The 15,242-nt window shown below is 41.8% G+C and overlaps 1 protein-coding gene across 8 annotated transcripts in view; it reads left to right on the plus strand.

Moving 5' to 3' along the window:
- The window catches only part of NRXN3 (neurexin 3), a 1,346,778-nt gene that overhangs the window by 1,187,531 nt on the left and 144,005 nt on the right, over positions 1 to 15,242 (plus strand). For all 8 annotated transcript variants that reach the window (XM_073349326.2, XM_073349320.1, XM_073349317.1 and 5 more), the window contains one exon: positions 9,148 to 9,237. In XM_073349326.2, coding sequence (XP_073205427.1) covers positions 9,148 to 9,237 — 90 coding nt within the window. The remainder of the gene's footprint in view (positions 1 to 9,147; positions 9,238 to 15,242) is intronic.

The raw sequence follows: 15,242 nt of genomic DNA on the forward strand, positions 1-15,242 counted from the left end.
GGATGTGGCAGGGGATTGGGGTGCATGGGGGGTTCAGGGGTGCAGGCTCCAGGTGGCACTTCCCACAAGCAGCTCCCGGAAGCACATCCCTGCTCCAGCTCCGAGGCTCAGCCAGGCCGCTCTGCGCGCTGCCTCATCCACAGGTGCCACCCCTGAAGCTCCCATTGGCTGTAAACTGCGGCCAATGGGAGCCGTAGGGGCGGCACCTGCGGACAGGGCAGCGCACAGAGCCTCCTGGCCATGTCTCTGTGTATTACATAGGAGCCGGAGCGGGGTCATGCTGGTTGCTTCCTGGGAGCTTCACAGAGCGGAACAAGCCCCTGACCCCGCTCCCCAGCAGGGCAAACCTCCAACCCCACCCCCCATGGGAGCTGAGGGCCGGATTAAATGTTCTGATGGGCCGGATGTGGCCCACGGGCCGTAATTTGTCCATCCCTGTTCTAGACTGAGGATGCAGAAGTTTAGATTACTATCTGACTTCCTTTGTAACCTTTGGCAAATCCATTAACCTGTCTTTAAATCAGGGCCAAATTGAAAGGTATGCCTAAGGGCATCTGACCTGATGCAATATTGCACTGGTCCTTACAGCATGTAAATTGCACCAGGTTAGAAATTGTTAGACTCAACTGTTTCTGACATGAAGCTCACATCACCTCTGAAGCTGACCCATAGAAGCTAAATTGGTACATCTTATATACCCCAGAGATGGAAAATGGGAGTGCATCAGGAAAAGTAAGTAGCAGGAAGGTGTAAGTTAAGGTAGAGGGGGAGTTGTGATAATCAGGCTTTCTTTGAGGCAGTAAAAACTTAGAAACAAGTTCACTTACCTGATTGTCAGAGTAACTTCAGATTTTTTTTTTTTTTTGCCACTGCAGTCTTGCCTGCCAATTCTCTCCTATTTCTGGTATGTGTGCGATAGAGACTTTGTCTTCTTTTGTTCCAAAGTCTTTGGGTTGAGGTAGCCCCAGTGTGAAATTCAGCTCTTTACAATAAAAAGCTCCACAACGAGAGGAATGAAAGGGAAAGACAGGACTCAAAGACAATGGTGGGAACAGAAGGAAGGGGGTCAAGTCAAAGATATTCAGGGATATGGGAAAGAAGAGGACAGGAAAGAAAAGAAGACCCAGAATAGCAAGAGCTGCAATTTTTTCTAACAAGGAGTTCAGTGAAAATAGAAAAAATACCTAAAAGCTGAAGCAAACTTAAATAAGGATAACAGTCTCCCCTTCTTCAGCATGTTCCATCAAAGGATCTCAAACCCCAAAATCCTGCTGTGTCCCCATTTTACATATGGAAAAGCTGAAGCACAGGGAAGTTGTTACATTAGATATTCAGTAGCAGAACCTGGAATAGAACCCAGGTCACCTGATTCTCAATCCTTTTCTTTATCTGCAATCCTGTGCCACATGTATTTAGGTCTGGCGCTCTTTCAAAACCTAATATGGATAGAGATATTATTTTCCATTTGGTGTTTTTTCTACATTTTGATTAAACAGTTTTAATGTAAAAAGTCCTCTACAATGTGTAACCTAAATCACGGCAGCATTGTGCCCAGCTAGTGCATCAAAATATACAACTGCTTATAAGCAGAATGCCTGATTCTAATTCTGATTTCAACCATGTTATTGTGGTTTTACTTTCCAAGCTGTGTGGTGCTAAAAGTAAGCAAACAGATTTAATGAGGATAAACCAACACAATTTTTGTACTTCTTTTCAGTATTAATAATCAAACGTGATATTAGTAAAATGTTAAAGTGGGACTGTTCAATAGATTGTGTTTATAAGTTCAGTTGCCTTGAAGACAGATGTGGTTAAGCTGCTGCAGTGTTGGTGCTTCTTCAGACCAAAGCGCTGAAACATTCTGAGGTTGAAAGCAAACCATGTCCCTCACTAGGAACCAGTTAAAGATGCTAGCTTCCCAGTGGAGTATTCCAGTGTCTCTTCCTAGATAGGTCACTTCCTAAATAGGTCACTCAAGCTCTAGAAGAAACTAGAGCTTCCCTTCTGATGTCTGTGGGACAAATGGACCTGTACCAGTTTACACCAATAGAGAATTTATTCCCTAAATGTGAACTAAATGCTGGCTGTGATAGTCTAACACGGCTTCTTTTCCCCCTTGACTTTTATACTCCTTTTATGCTGAAGCAATCTCAGAACCATTAGCAATTACCTTTGAGAACTCATGGAGGACTGGAGAAGGGCAAACATAGTACCCATTTTTAAAAAGGGGATCAAAAAGGACCCCAGAAATTATAAAAAAAAAATCATCCTAACTTTGATACCTGGAAAGCTAGTGGAACAAATGATCAAACAATCAGTTTGTAAACACCTTAGGGATAATAGGATTCTATAGAATAGTCAGCATGGATTTGTTAATTACAAATCATGCTAACATAATTTCTTTCTTTGACAGGTTTCCTGACTTAGCAGATGGGGGAAAGCTGTAGATGTGATATATTTTGATTCTAGTAAGGCTTTTGATGCAGGCCCACATGACATTCTGATAAGCAAACTAGGGAAATGTGGTCTAGATGAAATTACCATAAGGTCAAGGCATAACTGGTTGAAAGACCATACTCAAAGAGTAGTTATCAATTGTTTGCTGTTAAACTTGGAGGGTGTACCTAATGGGTTTCTGCAGGGGTGCTCCTAGGTCTGGTACTATTCAATATTTTCATTAAATGCAGAGTGCAGAGAATGCCTGTAAAATTTGTGGATGACCCAAAGCTGGGAAGGGTTGCAAGCTCTTTGAAGGACAGGATTAGAATTGAAAATGACCTTAACAAATTCAACGAGATGATATTCAACAGAAAGGAAAAATCAAACGACAAAAAGGGGAATAACTGGCTAGGTGGTCGCATTGCTGAGAAGGATCTGATGGTTATAGTGGATCAGAAATTGAATATGAGTCAACAATGTAATGCAGTTGCAAAAAAGGCTAAAATCATTCTGGGGTGTATTAACTGGAGTGGCATATGTAAGACATGAGAGGTAATTCTCCTGCTCTGCTCAGCACTGTGAGAGCCCAACTGGAATACTGGGTCCAGTTCTGGATGCCACATTTTAAGAAAGACCAACTGAAGAGTGTCCAGAGGAAAGCAACAAAAATGAAAACCTGACCTATGAGGAAAAGTCAAAAATAATGGGCATGTTTAATCTTGAGATAAGAAGTCTGATAGAGGACCTGATAAGTCTTCATATATGTTAAGGGCTGTTATGAAGAGGATGGTGATCGATTGTTTTCCATGTCCACTGAAGGTAGTACAAGAAGTAATAGGCTTAATCTAGAGCAAGGGAGATTTAGGTTAAATATAAAGAAAAAATGTCTAACTGTAAGTGTAATTAAGTTTTGGAATAGACTTTCCAGGGAGGTTGTGGAATGCCCATCATTGGAGGCTTTTAAGAAAAGGTTAGATAAACACCTGTCAGGGATGGTCTAGGTTTACCTCAGCACAGGGAGCTGGACTTGATGACTTTGTGAGGTGCCTTCCAGCCCTACATTTCTGTGATTCGTGCAGTACTTAGACACCATAGTAATAGGTTGTATATAAAGCTTGTAGACAGGTGGGGTCAAATACCAGGGGGTGAACCTAAAACCAATAACCAGAACTCTTTGCCGTAGTCACGAAGGTTATTTACTTATATTTCTCCTACTGAAATTTCATACATCACGGAAAGGGGATGGGTAAATCCAGTTGAAATCTACAGCCCTAACCTCCAAAAGTTTTCTTACCCTATTACTATCACTATGCAATAACTGTTAATTAGACAAACCGTCTCATTTTTTAGAATCTTCTAAGCACTGAAGAAAGAGTTGCTGCTTTATTCTTAGGCTCTGAATAAAACCGTCTTTGGCATTTATTTAGGGCAGATGAATGTTTTCTTACGGTATTCTTATTAGCATCTTCACAGACTTGACAACATATCAGCTTGTATTAATATTCCACCTGGAAGCAAGTGCTTTCTTTCTGCCCAGTGCAGTTTACTGGAACCTTTGAGCCACTTTTCTTCACTCTAGCAGCAGTATATCATCATTACTGATGTCTGGACCAAGAAGCAACATTTGTCAGTGCCTGAATTGCTCTTTTACTTCAAGTGGCTTAAGAACCCATTTTGGTTTAGAAATGGTCTGAAATTGAGTAAAGCTTGTTTGTTTCCTTAAAGGAACCGTGAGAGAACATGCAAAATATTAGTTAGCAGTTTTAAGGAGGGAGTTTGGGAGGAAAATTCTACTTTACCCAGGGATAATTTTCAACAACCCTTCCTAGACCATTGTGCCAAGCATCAAGTATCCTGTAGGTTAAATGGGATTAAAATATGGGAAGAATTTTAAAGAGCTGTGATTACCCTCCCTAAACATGAAACCCTGAACCTTTCTTAGTCTGGGAGGAAAACTGAAGCCAAATTTCATGTAGGCAGTAATACTTGAAAGAGTCAGAGTCAGGTCTGACATCAGAGTTAGTCCTAGATATAAATCCTCAGTGGGATCCAAATATTTGCTTTATCCAAATCTGCACCTAGTTGGAAGTGACAATGCTATACATTTTTTGCAATCAGAGAGGAGAAAAAGTACTTGGAGGAATGTTTCTCTGGGAGCTGACTTCCATAATGGAATTAAAGTAGCAATGTTACAGAAAATAATGCAGATTGATGCATGTATGGTTTCATTCTCCCATAGCTGGGAGTGAAAAGAGTATCTTAAATGGGTGATTTCTGTTGGTACTAATAAGAGCTAAGCAGATAAATGCCATGGGTAAAAAGACCCATTCATATTCAAATGACCACAAGTAGCAAAACTAATCACCAGAACTTTTTCATAATGAATGGGATCCTGCATTCCTTTCATATGCATTGGAATTCTTAATGCAAAAGGACTGCAGGGTTTAATCCAATTTTTCTTTAAAGTAAACTATAATCTCTCCATTCATCTCTGTGTTTTTTTGCAAAGAAAATATTGGATCAGAGCTGGACTCAAGAAAGTTAAAAATGGCTGGATGGTTTGAGAGGAGTGAGGGTTGCTTGTTTTATGGGGGTTGGAAGGTGTGTACATGTGGTTTCTTGAAAGAGAAGGCACTAAGGTCTCACGAGAGGCCATCACTTAACATTTCTATATCTGAAGAGAAACATTGACATTATAGCTTGAAGACTGATCAGGTCAGTTCTTGTCACAAATGGGGTCATTTCCTGTTGAAAACCCTGTGTTACTGTTTATAGAAACTCTCATATTAAATTCTGTATTAATTTATTGTTTTTAAAAGCACAACTCAATATCAATATTAATTTAAGGCAATTTATGAGTGTGTAATAGTGCTTACTCTGGTAAATATTCCAGGCATTTAACAAGGGGAAACGTGCTCTTTAAATCAGTCTTGTAAATGGGGATATGTCGATGAACACATTCTCATGCACATGTTCTTAAAACCGTTCTTACTAATGTCTGAGATAAAGGAGATAAAATTTTAAAAACAGAAACATGAATAGATGCTAAGAGCAGGTACTAATGTGCTAATTTAAACCATTTTGAATTTTCTAATGTCCTTCGCACTTTCATAGCTTTTAAAGGTATGACTTTTCACATATATATTACTATTGGAGGCTATGTCTGCAAAACAAAATAATAATAATAATAATAATAATAACATAAACTTAAACCTGAGTTTAAAAAAATCTTTAAAGATGCGGTGGGGAATAGTTATGCCCTTTCTGGTTTTCAGGAAGGTCTAGGATTGAATCATAGAAGCAGTTTCATCCAGTCTACCCTTTATAACTCTGTTACCCTTTCCCATTTCCTCTCCATCTGAGTTTTGCCAACCTCTCTTCCTGGAACAGTTTCCTACCTTCCTGAAGATATTTGAAGCACAAGATGATTCAAGTGTGAGAGCATAAAATCCAATTTTGTAGCAAAGTAAAATCTTCCAACACTGGCTTGACCTAATTGTCTTTGCAGTCCGTGCCCTGCATTAGCGAGATGTCCTATGACACTAATTTTTCTTCATCTTTTTCATTTACTGGGGCAAAAGGCAATAGGTCCTGAGTACCTGTAACTCCCACTGGGCCAAATCCTTAGATTCCTTATTCTGGGAAAACTCCCTTTGTCTTTATTGGAAAGTTTCCTGAGTAAAAACTGAGTCAGCTCTGACTGAAGTCAATGGGAGTTTTCCCTAATAAGGAGTGAGTAAAAAGTAAGGATCTCAGAATTTATGTAGCCCTATGAGAGTTGCAATTGCTTTGCACCCCTCAGATTTTGGCAAATTAATATCTGGTCAAATCATACAATTTTATCTTCAACTCCTATGGACATCCTAAATTCCTATTGCCTCTGTAGAATAGATATAGTATCAGGCTCTCAGTACACACTGAGTCCTTTCTCAGAGAAAACTTTCAGGATGCAGCAAACCAAATTTCCCTTAAGGAAGACCTGCTGTACACAAACGTAATTACTAACAGCACAGATGCAGTAGCAGAGAAAAGAATAGTGCATTGATGAAAGGCCTGATAAAGAACCAAAATGCCTTACTAGTTGGTCATAAGAAATGTTGCACCAGGAAACGAATTGTGTCCAGAGTGTACTGTGTCTACATTCATCATTGTTGCTACTCTTCCAAGGACAGCAAGACTGTTTCCCTCAGTTCTCCACAGGAGTCCGTACTTTACCATCCTTGACTTAGTATGAGTTGCCCCACCAGCATGAGGACTCTCAGAGGAGTTTAGCTGTTAGAACAAGAAATTGAAGAAACACCTGGCTTCCATGATTGACAAAGAAGCATTAAGACAATGACCTCAGCCTGTATTAATCAGCAGATGCTTATTAATGTAAAGACATAAAACTCTTATTCTGCTGCTGAATATTTTTCTGTCTAGTTTAGTTTCTTGTACATATACTCTCAGCACTTCAAGACATTTCCCAGGCCCAGTGTTGAATGTGGCTTAAGATGTCTGTTCATGAAGATATGCTCATAAAAGTAAAGAACTGACTTTTGAACTCTTTATTGGTGTTGATATGATTCAGGCGTGCTGGGAATATGCATACAGGTAACTGACGGTCTCTGCAGTCATTCTGAGGCACCATGGTACAGTGCTAATCTGATATGAAGCATGATTGATAGAGTGTACTTCCAATATTTTACTTTACCTGTCCAGTTTAGTCACCTGAGACTAGGATAGAGGAGCAGATACAGCAAAGAGCACTGTGTGTTGGCCCACTACTTAATTAGATGTTTCTTCCATGGGAGAAGTATTCATAGCAGTCTTGTGAAAGGACACTTGCCCACAATGGACTTCCTTCAGGGAAAAAGAGAAATGGTTGACTTCCCAGGGTCACTATAGGGAATTAACTCAGTCATCTCCCCATAGCAGGTTTTTTCATGCTCAACTGGCTGAGAGTTTGTCCGTTGCTCCAACCTGAAAACCAGACTTTTGTATGTTAAGTGTTCTGACTGGAGGTGTTAATCGAATCCAAGTTGTTTTCTGCTTTACCTCTGAATTTAAGGAAATGCAGCTGCAGTTTTTTATAAATCTCTCTTAACGTTACTTCTTTGTTATATCAAACATGAATTTTTGTCAGATTAAGTCCTGTTAATGTCTATTACAGTAGCTCCCCCTCTCCCACACAGTAGTTGGTGAAAACCACTTCTACCTGATTTTATCCTGCAGAGGGCAGCTAGTACATTACTCAGTTAGCATTTCCAAGCTACACATGTACAGGAAGGATTATGGAGCATGTGTGATTTAACAGTCACTGCTCCCCTTACGGTGGCATCTGCTGTTGAATGGGTGGAGCATCTTGCCAGCTGTTAGTCACACATTTTTCAATGTCCTGTTTTTATATTGCCATACCAGAGTCTAGCATCTGATTTGGAATAAACAAATAAATATGAAGTCATTTTAACTGATTCCTTCTTTATCTTATACCACAGATGGGTACGTGGTATTTAGAAACAAATACACCCCAGGGCATGAGGGTGGTTACTGATTCCTGAACTTACGCTTATTAAAAACAAAGAAGCAATAGCACTACAGTTAACAATAGTGTTAATGCAGTGAGATGAGCTCTTCCTGCAGCTTGCTATTATATTTTTTTAATGTAGGTCTTTTGCTTTGTATGTGCATTTCAGCCCTAAACAAAAGCCTGAGAGATTGATCTTGAACTATTTGATTCCATTTATTTGATCAAATTGTCTTAATATAAATAAAACCATTAAATCAAAAATAAAGGCAGTCACAGAGTGGTTGTGGTTGGAGAAGAAGAAGAAACAACAATGAGCAAAACTCTGATTGCTCCCCTGTGTTGGAGATTGGGCTCAGCCATGAGGTTCTGATCTGGATCTGACTTGTCCCAAGGTTATGGGAGTTCAGATCCAAAGTTTGGTTTAAGCCCATCTTATTATTTATATTGTACTTTATGACTGTTAAGGGCTCCCCACTAAAATACACCACATTGGACCGTCTTGTTGCAAAACTCCCATTGACTTCAATTGGTGCAGGCCCAAGCCTTGGGTAAGTAGGCACAAGCCTTCATGCAGGTTTGGTTGCCACTTCTTTCCCTTTCCTGTTTTCCCTCCCATGTCTCCTGTCTCCCCCCATCCTATGACCCTCTTAGTTTGTTTCTGCTGTGTCCTTTTAACATGTCTTGCCTCAAATCTGTCCCTTTTCTCTCTTTCCGTATGTATCCCACTGCCCCCATATCTCCCCCTCCCACCCACCCATCCACCTTCTTACCTACCAACTAGAAGAGGGTCCAGAACGTCACTTGAGGCTATATGCCTGTGCAATTGACATCTTGTGCCACATATATTGCCATCAGTGTTATAGTCTGACCATAACATTTTTCAAAATTTTCAACCTACATCATTAGGTAGCCCAGTGTCTCACGTTGCAAATTAGATATTTGTGGCTTTTAACCAAGGTGGACAAAAGACCGAGATCTTTTTCTTAAGATTTAAACACTTTGATCCTTCCAGAATTCCAAGCAATGAGTGAATAACTTTTCTCCACCTCACCAAAGAAGATAAAGCTCTCTTTCTACATATACATTTATTTATATTAAATAAATTCATAAAAACAAAACAAAAAAAATCTAGGATGTTTTTTAATGATTTCATTGACTTTTCAGATTGTTTTTTTTAAGCTGTGTTTTAAACTTTAAAGGCAACACTGATAGTGAACGGTTCCAAATGGTAAAACAGAAAATCCCCTTCAAATATAACCGGCCCGTAGAAGAGTGGCTGCAGGAAAAAGGTAACAGTTGTTAAAAGTTTCATTTTAAACCCATTTGATTCTAAATCCTCATTTTTAAAGCCTGCAAATAAATGTTTCTTAAATGATAATCGCCTGCTGCATAAATGGTTGTTTTAATTTTCATTATAATTTGTGTCAGCATCCACCTGCCATATGTTGATAAATCATGCTATAATACATTGCTATTAAAATTAAGTTAAAGGGACGGAATTCTAAGCTTGCTATCAAAAGTAACGACAAACAAGCAAAAATTCAGGAACCGCTTAAAACAAAACAAAATGCAACAACATGTATTATGGCAATTTAACCACTGCATGATCTTCCTATTTTAAGTTGTTTTTAAACTACATCTATATTTTTATTATCAAAGTTTTCTTAAAAGTTTTTTCAAACCCAGTTGTTAAACCGCATCCTGTAAGATTTTTCTTTCATTAGTGTGGCTTGCAGTTACAGCTGCATGTCTCTTAATTGTTTTAACATAATTAACAATTTTAAAAAATGTTGTAGGGAAAACATTGTATTAACATTTTCATTTAAACTAAAATAAAGGAGACAGAGACAGATTGTTCTGTCTTTTTATGTTAAACTTGAAGGGCTTTGAAGTGCAGTTTTAACATTTTTCTTATTTTATTTTTGTAATTTATGGGACAAATTCTTCTCTAACTTACACCCCAGGCAACCCTATAGATTTCCATGTATGGGTACACGGCCCCAGTTCATCAAAGCACTTAAGTGCATGCTTGACTCCCCTTGACTTCAGAGATTTAAGCATGTGCTTAAGGGATTTGCTGAAATGGGCTCTGTAACAGCATAGAATCTGGTTCTATACCAGTAATTTGTGGAGGGGTGGAAATTATTTCATGCACTTAAGACCTATTTCAAAGCCTGTTAAAGCCAATGGAATTAGTCACATTGACTTCATTGGGCTTTGGATCAGGCCCTTGATGATATATTGGAGATTAAGAGACAATCATATCTCCTCCTTGCAGCCTAAATGTGATGCTAAAAATAACTTATAACAGTCGAAATGCCCTGAAGTTTAGGAAAAGCAGAACAAAAATCTTCTCTGGTTTCCTTTAAAGAAATTCCTGCTGATAAAAGGGGGTGATGGTTGGACTCAAATCTAGCATTTTCTGTGTTGATTCAGACTACAGATTTTACCAAAATACTCCAAAGAAGAAAAGCAATATACTGTAAGATGGATAAATACCCTTTAGGAATTTTGCACTTCCTTATCTCAGGGGTTTAGCGAATTGCTCTCACCAGCCTGAATAGTGTTGGGGACTAGAGGAACTTTGCTAACTGCAATTAAAATATTTTCATGCTAAGGGTCTGATCCTGCAAAGTGCTGTGCACATTCAGCTCTCATTGACTTCACTGAGACCTGACAGCATTCCCCACCACACAGGATTGGAGACCTCCCTGTGCATTGTGTGACTATAGCAAAAATATTTGTAAAGCAATGTTAACCCATTAAGAGCAGTGGGAGGAGGTCAATTAAGGTGGATAGATCTCTTAGCCAGTGCGGGTTTACCGAATATTTCATTTGAGCCAACTAACAAAGAGAGAATGAGATAATAGTGTTGAGAAAATGCTCACTGAGTCTCAACGAGTTACCCTGTTAATTTGCTTGAGCTGATTAAAAAAATTAAAGTTTAACATTAAAAAGTGGATAATTTTGTTTCAATAATTTTAAATTGATAAAGTCCTTTTAACACTAAAGACAACGATTGCCTCACTTTTGTTAAAACAGATGCATGTCCGACTCCGTGATGCAGCTCATGTGCTTGAGAAACCTGTCCTTGTTTTGTTTACTTAATCTTTTGGTTTTTCTTTGAATCCTTTATTTTATGCCCTTGCTTCTCCAAGTCTGAGCTTTTAAGCATGCCAAGGCGTTTTCATTTGTAAACCATCCCAAAGTTTTGACCTGGGGTTTGCTATTCTGTGGATGACAATGCTTTGTTAAAAGACAATCACAAAAGGGCAACGGGGTCTAAGCTAGTTGGTCTCGGAGAACCCAGGCAAACCCGGACATGGGGCGTGTTTGTGCTAGAAGGATATATAATGTTTTTGTTAACATAAAAGAAAATTGAGTCTTGGCAATTGGTGTGATATAAAGACATCGTGCACTGTGACAGCGTGACAACGATAGAATACAGTTTTGTTCCACCATGCCAAGATGGATGTATCCTTTTAAATAACATGGTTACCACTAAGTGGAAAGATTTAATAAGTAACCATTCACCCATCCACTCGTCCATTCATTTACCCACTCAGTCATCCACCCGGTCATCTATCCATCTCCTAATGTATCAAGAAAGCCGTTTGTCAGAAGCCCTTGTAAAGATGATGAGTGAAAGGGTAAATAGCTATCAAAATACAGCATGATAAATTGATGGATGGATAGATTGATCAAAGAAACAGCATATAGAATAGCTCTCTGCCAGATGTGAATTCTTGGCATGAATAAGGTAAGATTAAACAATTTTTAATTAGCATGAATTTCTAAAAATTGCCGTAGATGTGGTGCTGATTTGATAGCACTGTTACTTTATTCAGAATGATCATATAGTTCATTCTTGGAGAAACAATATAATATAGAACCTTTCTGGATGTTCATCTACTATAAGAGTTAAAGCTACTGTCCCGTGTCACCAAAGGGAGAAAAGTATTCATGTTTATATTGGTTTTTAATTTTTAGTTTTATAAACTGGATTTTAAAAAATCTAATAAAAAGCACCCTATCTTACAAACTGTATTCACATGAGTAGACCTAGTAACACCTGAATACAGCTGACTTTACTGGGATTATTCATGTGAGTAAGGATTGGAGAACTGGGCTTAATCTTCTCAATGCATATATTGATAACAAGACCAGAGTTGGTCAACAGAATGCATTTGAGCCTGCTAGTGTTCAAGGGTTTGGCCAGGTGAGGAAGAGAAGTAGCTATAAGCACCATGACAAAAGGACTGATCCTGCAAATCCTTGCTCACAAAAATAATTCTTACTCATATGAGTAATCTCATTGAGTTGAATGGTCCTACTTGCATGAGCAGTTCCTGCTCCTGTGAATTAGGCTTTTTAATAATGCCCCCAAACTCTGACTTAGTGTTATGGAACAGATACTGTTGCCTAAGGTTTCACTAACACTGAAAGGGGGAAATTCTTCATAAGAATTTTCTTGGTGAGCATAGAAATCAAAATGAGAGAGTGAACAAATTGTTCACTGAGACATAAAACCTTGAGTTGTGCAAAGTTTTACACAACAATTTGAAAATTTTAACATACATTTGCCACTTTTGCAACCCCTATTAATAAGAAAAGCCTAACAAGTCGAGAGCTAGGTGGAAAATAAGGATCCAAGTCTGCAACCCTTACTCACATTGAGTAGCACTTATTCAGGTGAGTCAGGTCTTTGGAGTCAATAGGACAATTTGTGAGAGTTAGTTCTACTCAGTGTGAATAAGTATTGCAGAATCAAGCCATAGATAAACTAGAAGAAGGGAGGTCTGGCATGGCTCTGGAATTCTGCATATTTCATCTTTTGGACATTTTTCATTAATTTCATCCACTTGTTTCCTTTATGCTCATTCAAGTACAGACACCTCACACCAGAGTTATGATTTAGGAATGACTCTTCATAGAGAAACCCAACAAGTGATTGTCCTTTTAGCAAGCACAGCTTTAGTACCAGTGCTGTGTTCGGTAGTAGCTGCATGCATTGTGTTCAGCTCTTGGACTAGAAGAGCTCATTATTAAAAAAAAAAACAAACCACAATAAAGTTTATACTTTACTGGCCTGGGGCCATGCCCATGTGGTAGATGTTCCTAGAATATTAGAGGGCAGAGAGAACTGAGAAGTGGTGAAGACGGGAGAATATGTGTCAACATTTGTGTGGTGATTCGTTGTCTCTGACAAGAAAATGGAGCTATCCTAGACAGTCGTAAGGATGTGTTATGGGCATGGGTTAAAGTAAAAGGAGAGCATTGGGGAGTCCAGCTACCCTCCTCTACTAAAAGCATAGAGAGAGCACTCCACTTCTCTTCATCTTCCTGGATCGGGGAGCTCAGCTACCTCTCATCACTTGTGGGGGCACCAAGGACTCACCACGCATGAAAATCTGAAATGGGAACAGCAGGAAGAGCTGGGGACTGGCTGAGGAAATGGCTGGGTCTTCCACCACTTGAGGGAAGAAACAGCGACACCTGATAAGAGAAGTGATGGCCCCTATCTGTCTCTACTACAGTCAGATCTGCCTTCTCACCAGCCCCCTTACCTTCCCTCCAGGTTGATAGAGGAAAAAGGAGACCCTGGTTCCCTGCTGCATGGTATGAAGGGGTTAGAAATGGAAACAGCTGGTCCCTCATCAGCTCTCCCTCCATTACAGGAGGACAATATCTCAAGCATAGCAAAATGGCCCTGTCATCTCTTTTATCCCTCCAGGCACTCCACTCTGAGGGGAAGGGCAAAGGGAAGAATGTGGTGCTTAATTTGTAATGAAACAAGTGCTGGGGCTCAAGCAATTAGGTGCCTAGGGCTCAAGCATTTTTTTTTTACTTTTATAACTGATGCGGCAAACCCAGAGGAGTCAGGGCTATAAATTGCCAAACCTAGGGGTGCCGGAGCTCAGCCCTGGCACAAATTAAGCATTGGTGTCACAGGATGGAAGTGAGTGGGGAGCAGGGCAGGTGCAATGATATTTTGCGCCCTAGGCGAAACTTGCATCTCATGCCCCCCGCACATTGGTTCATTGAGGGGCAAATCTCAATGAGCCCTTATAGACCCCAGGGGCCAGCTGTGCCCAGGGGCTGCTCCCCACACCAGGTTCCCCCCTCCCTGCCCCCTGAACTCCCCTAGAGGGTGCCCACCCCCCCGCGAGCCCTCCCCACCCTACCCCGGCAGCCCCTGCCCCGAGTCCACTCACTGGCTTTGCCGAGCTTGGGCCACTGCAGCAGCTCGGCAGGGAGGAGCCACCTTCCGGAGGCACCGGAGAGCCAGAGCGTTCCGCTTGTGGTGGTGGCGAGCCCCAGCCATGGAGGAGCCGGCGCGGCGCAGGGGGGCTGGCTCCCGTGCGCCCCCCACCTCCACCCTCACCTAGGGTTACCATATTTCAACAATCAAAAAAGAGGATGGGGGGAGAGCCCTGCCCCATCCACTCCCTCCCACTTCCCACCCCCTGACTGCCCCCCTCAGAACTCCCAACCCCCTCTCCCGCTCCTTGTCCCCTGACTGCCCCCTCCTGGGACCCTTGCCCCAACTGCCCCCCAGAACAACCCCCCTAGCTAAGCCTCCCTGTTCTTTGTCCCCTGACAGCCCCAACCCTTATCCACCCCCCCACCCCCAGACAGACCCCCGGGACTCCCATGCCCTATCCAACCACTCCCTGCCCCCTGACAGGACCCCCAGAACTCCCAACCCATCTAACCCCCCTGCTCCCTGTCCCCTGACTGCTCCGATCCCTCTCCACAGCCCCCCCAGAACTCCTGACCCATCCAACCTTCCCCCTGTTCCCTGATTGCCTCCTGGCCGGGACTCCCCTTACCATGCCCATTATGCCAGTCAGAGGCTGGCTCCACGTGGAGGCAAAACATGCTGCCAGGCTGCCGTGCACCCAGCCCCTCCCCCGCAGAGAGCTGAGGCAGCGGGAGGGGCGGTGGCAGCTCACACGCCCAGGAGCCGCAGAAGCCGAGTGTTGTGAGGGGGAAGCCGGGGGACACACGGGGGGCTGCCGTCCGCATGCATCTGCTGCAGCCTACAGGAGCCCCCGGGAGGAGGAGGGCAAAGGGCCGCAGCAGGGGCGGGGGGCGTGGCTGCTCCCCGCTAGCGGCACCACTGCCTTTGCAGGGCTGCTGCCCGCCTGCACCGCGCCAGCTCCTCCATGGCTGGGGCTCACAAGCCGACATTCTGGCTCTCCGGTGCCTCTGGAAGGCGGCTCCTCCCTGCCGATCCGGGGCACCGCTTTTTGGCGCCCCCAACCACGTGGTGCCCTAGGCGACCGCCTAG

The sequence above is a fragment of the Lepidochelys kempii genome, chromosome 6 (assembly GCF_965140285.1).
Source record: "Lepidochelys kempii isolate rLepKem1 chromosome 6, rLepKem1.hap1, whole genome shotgun sequence".
In the NCBI taxonomy this organism is placed as follows: domain Eukaryota; kingdom Metazoa; phylum Chordata; order Testudines; family Cheloniidae; genus Lepidochelys; species Lepidochelys kempii.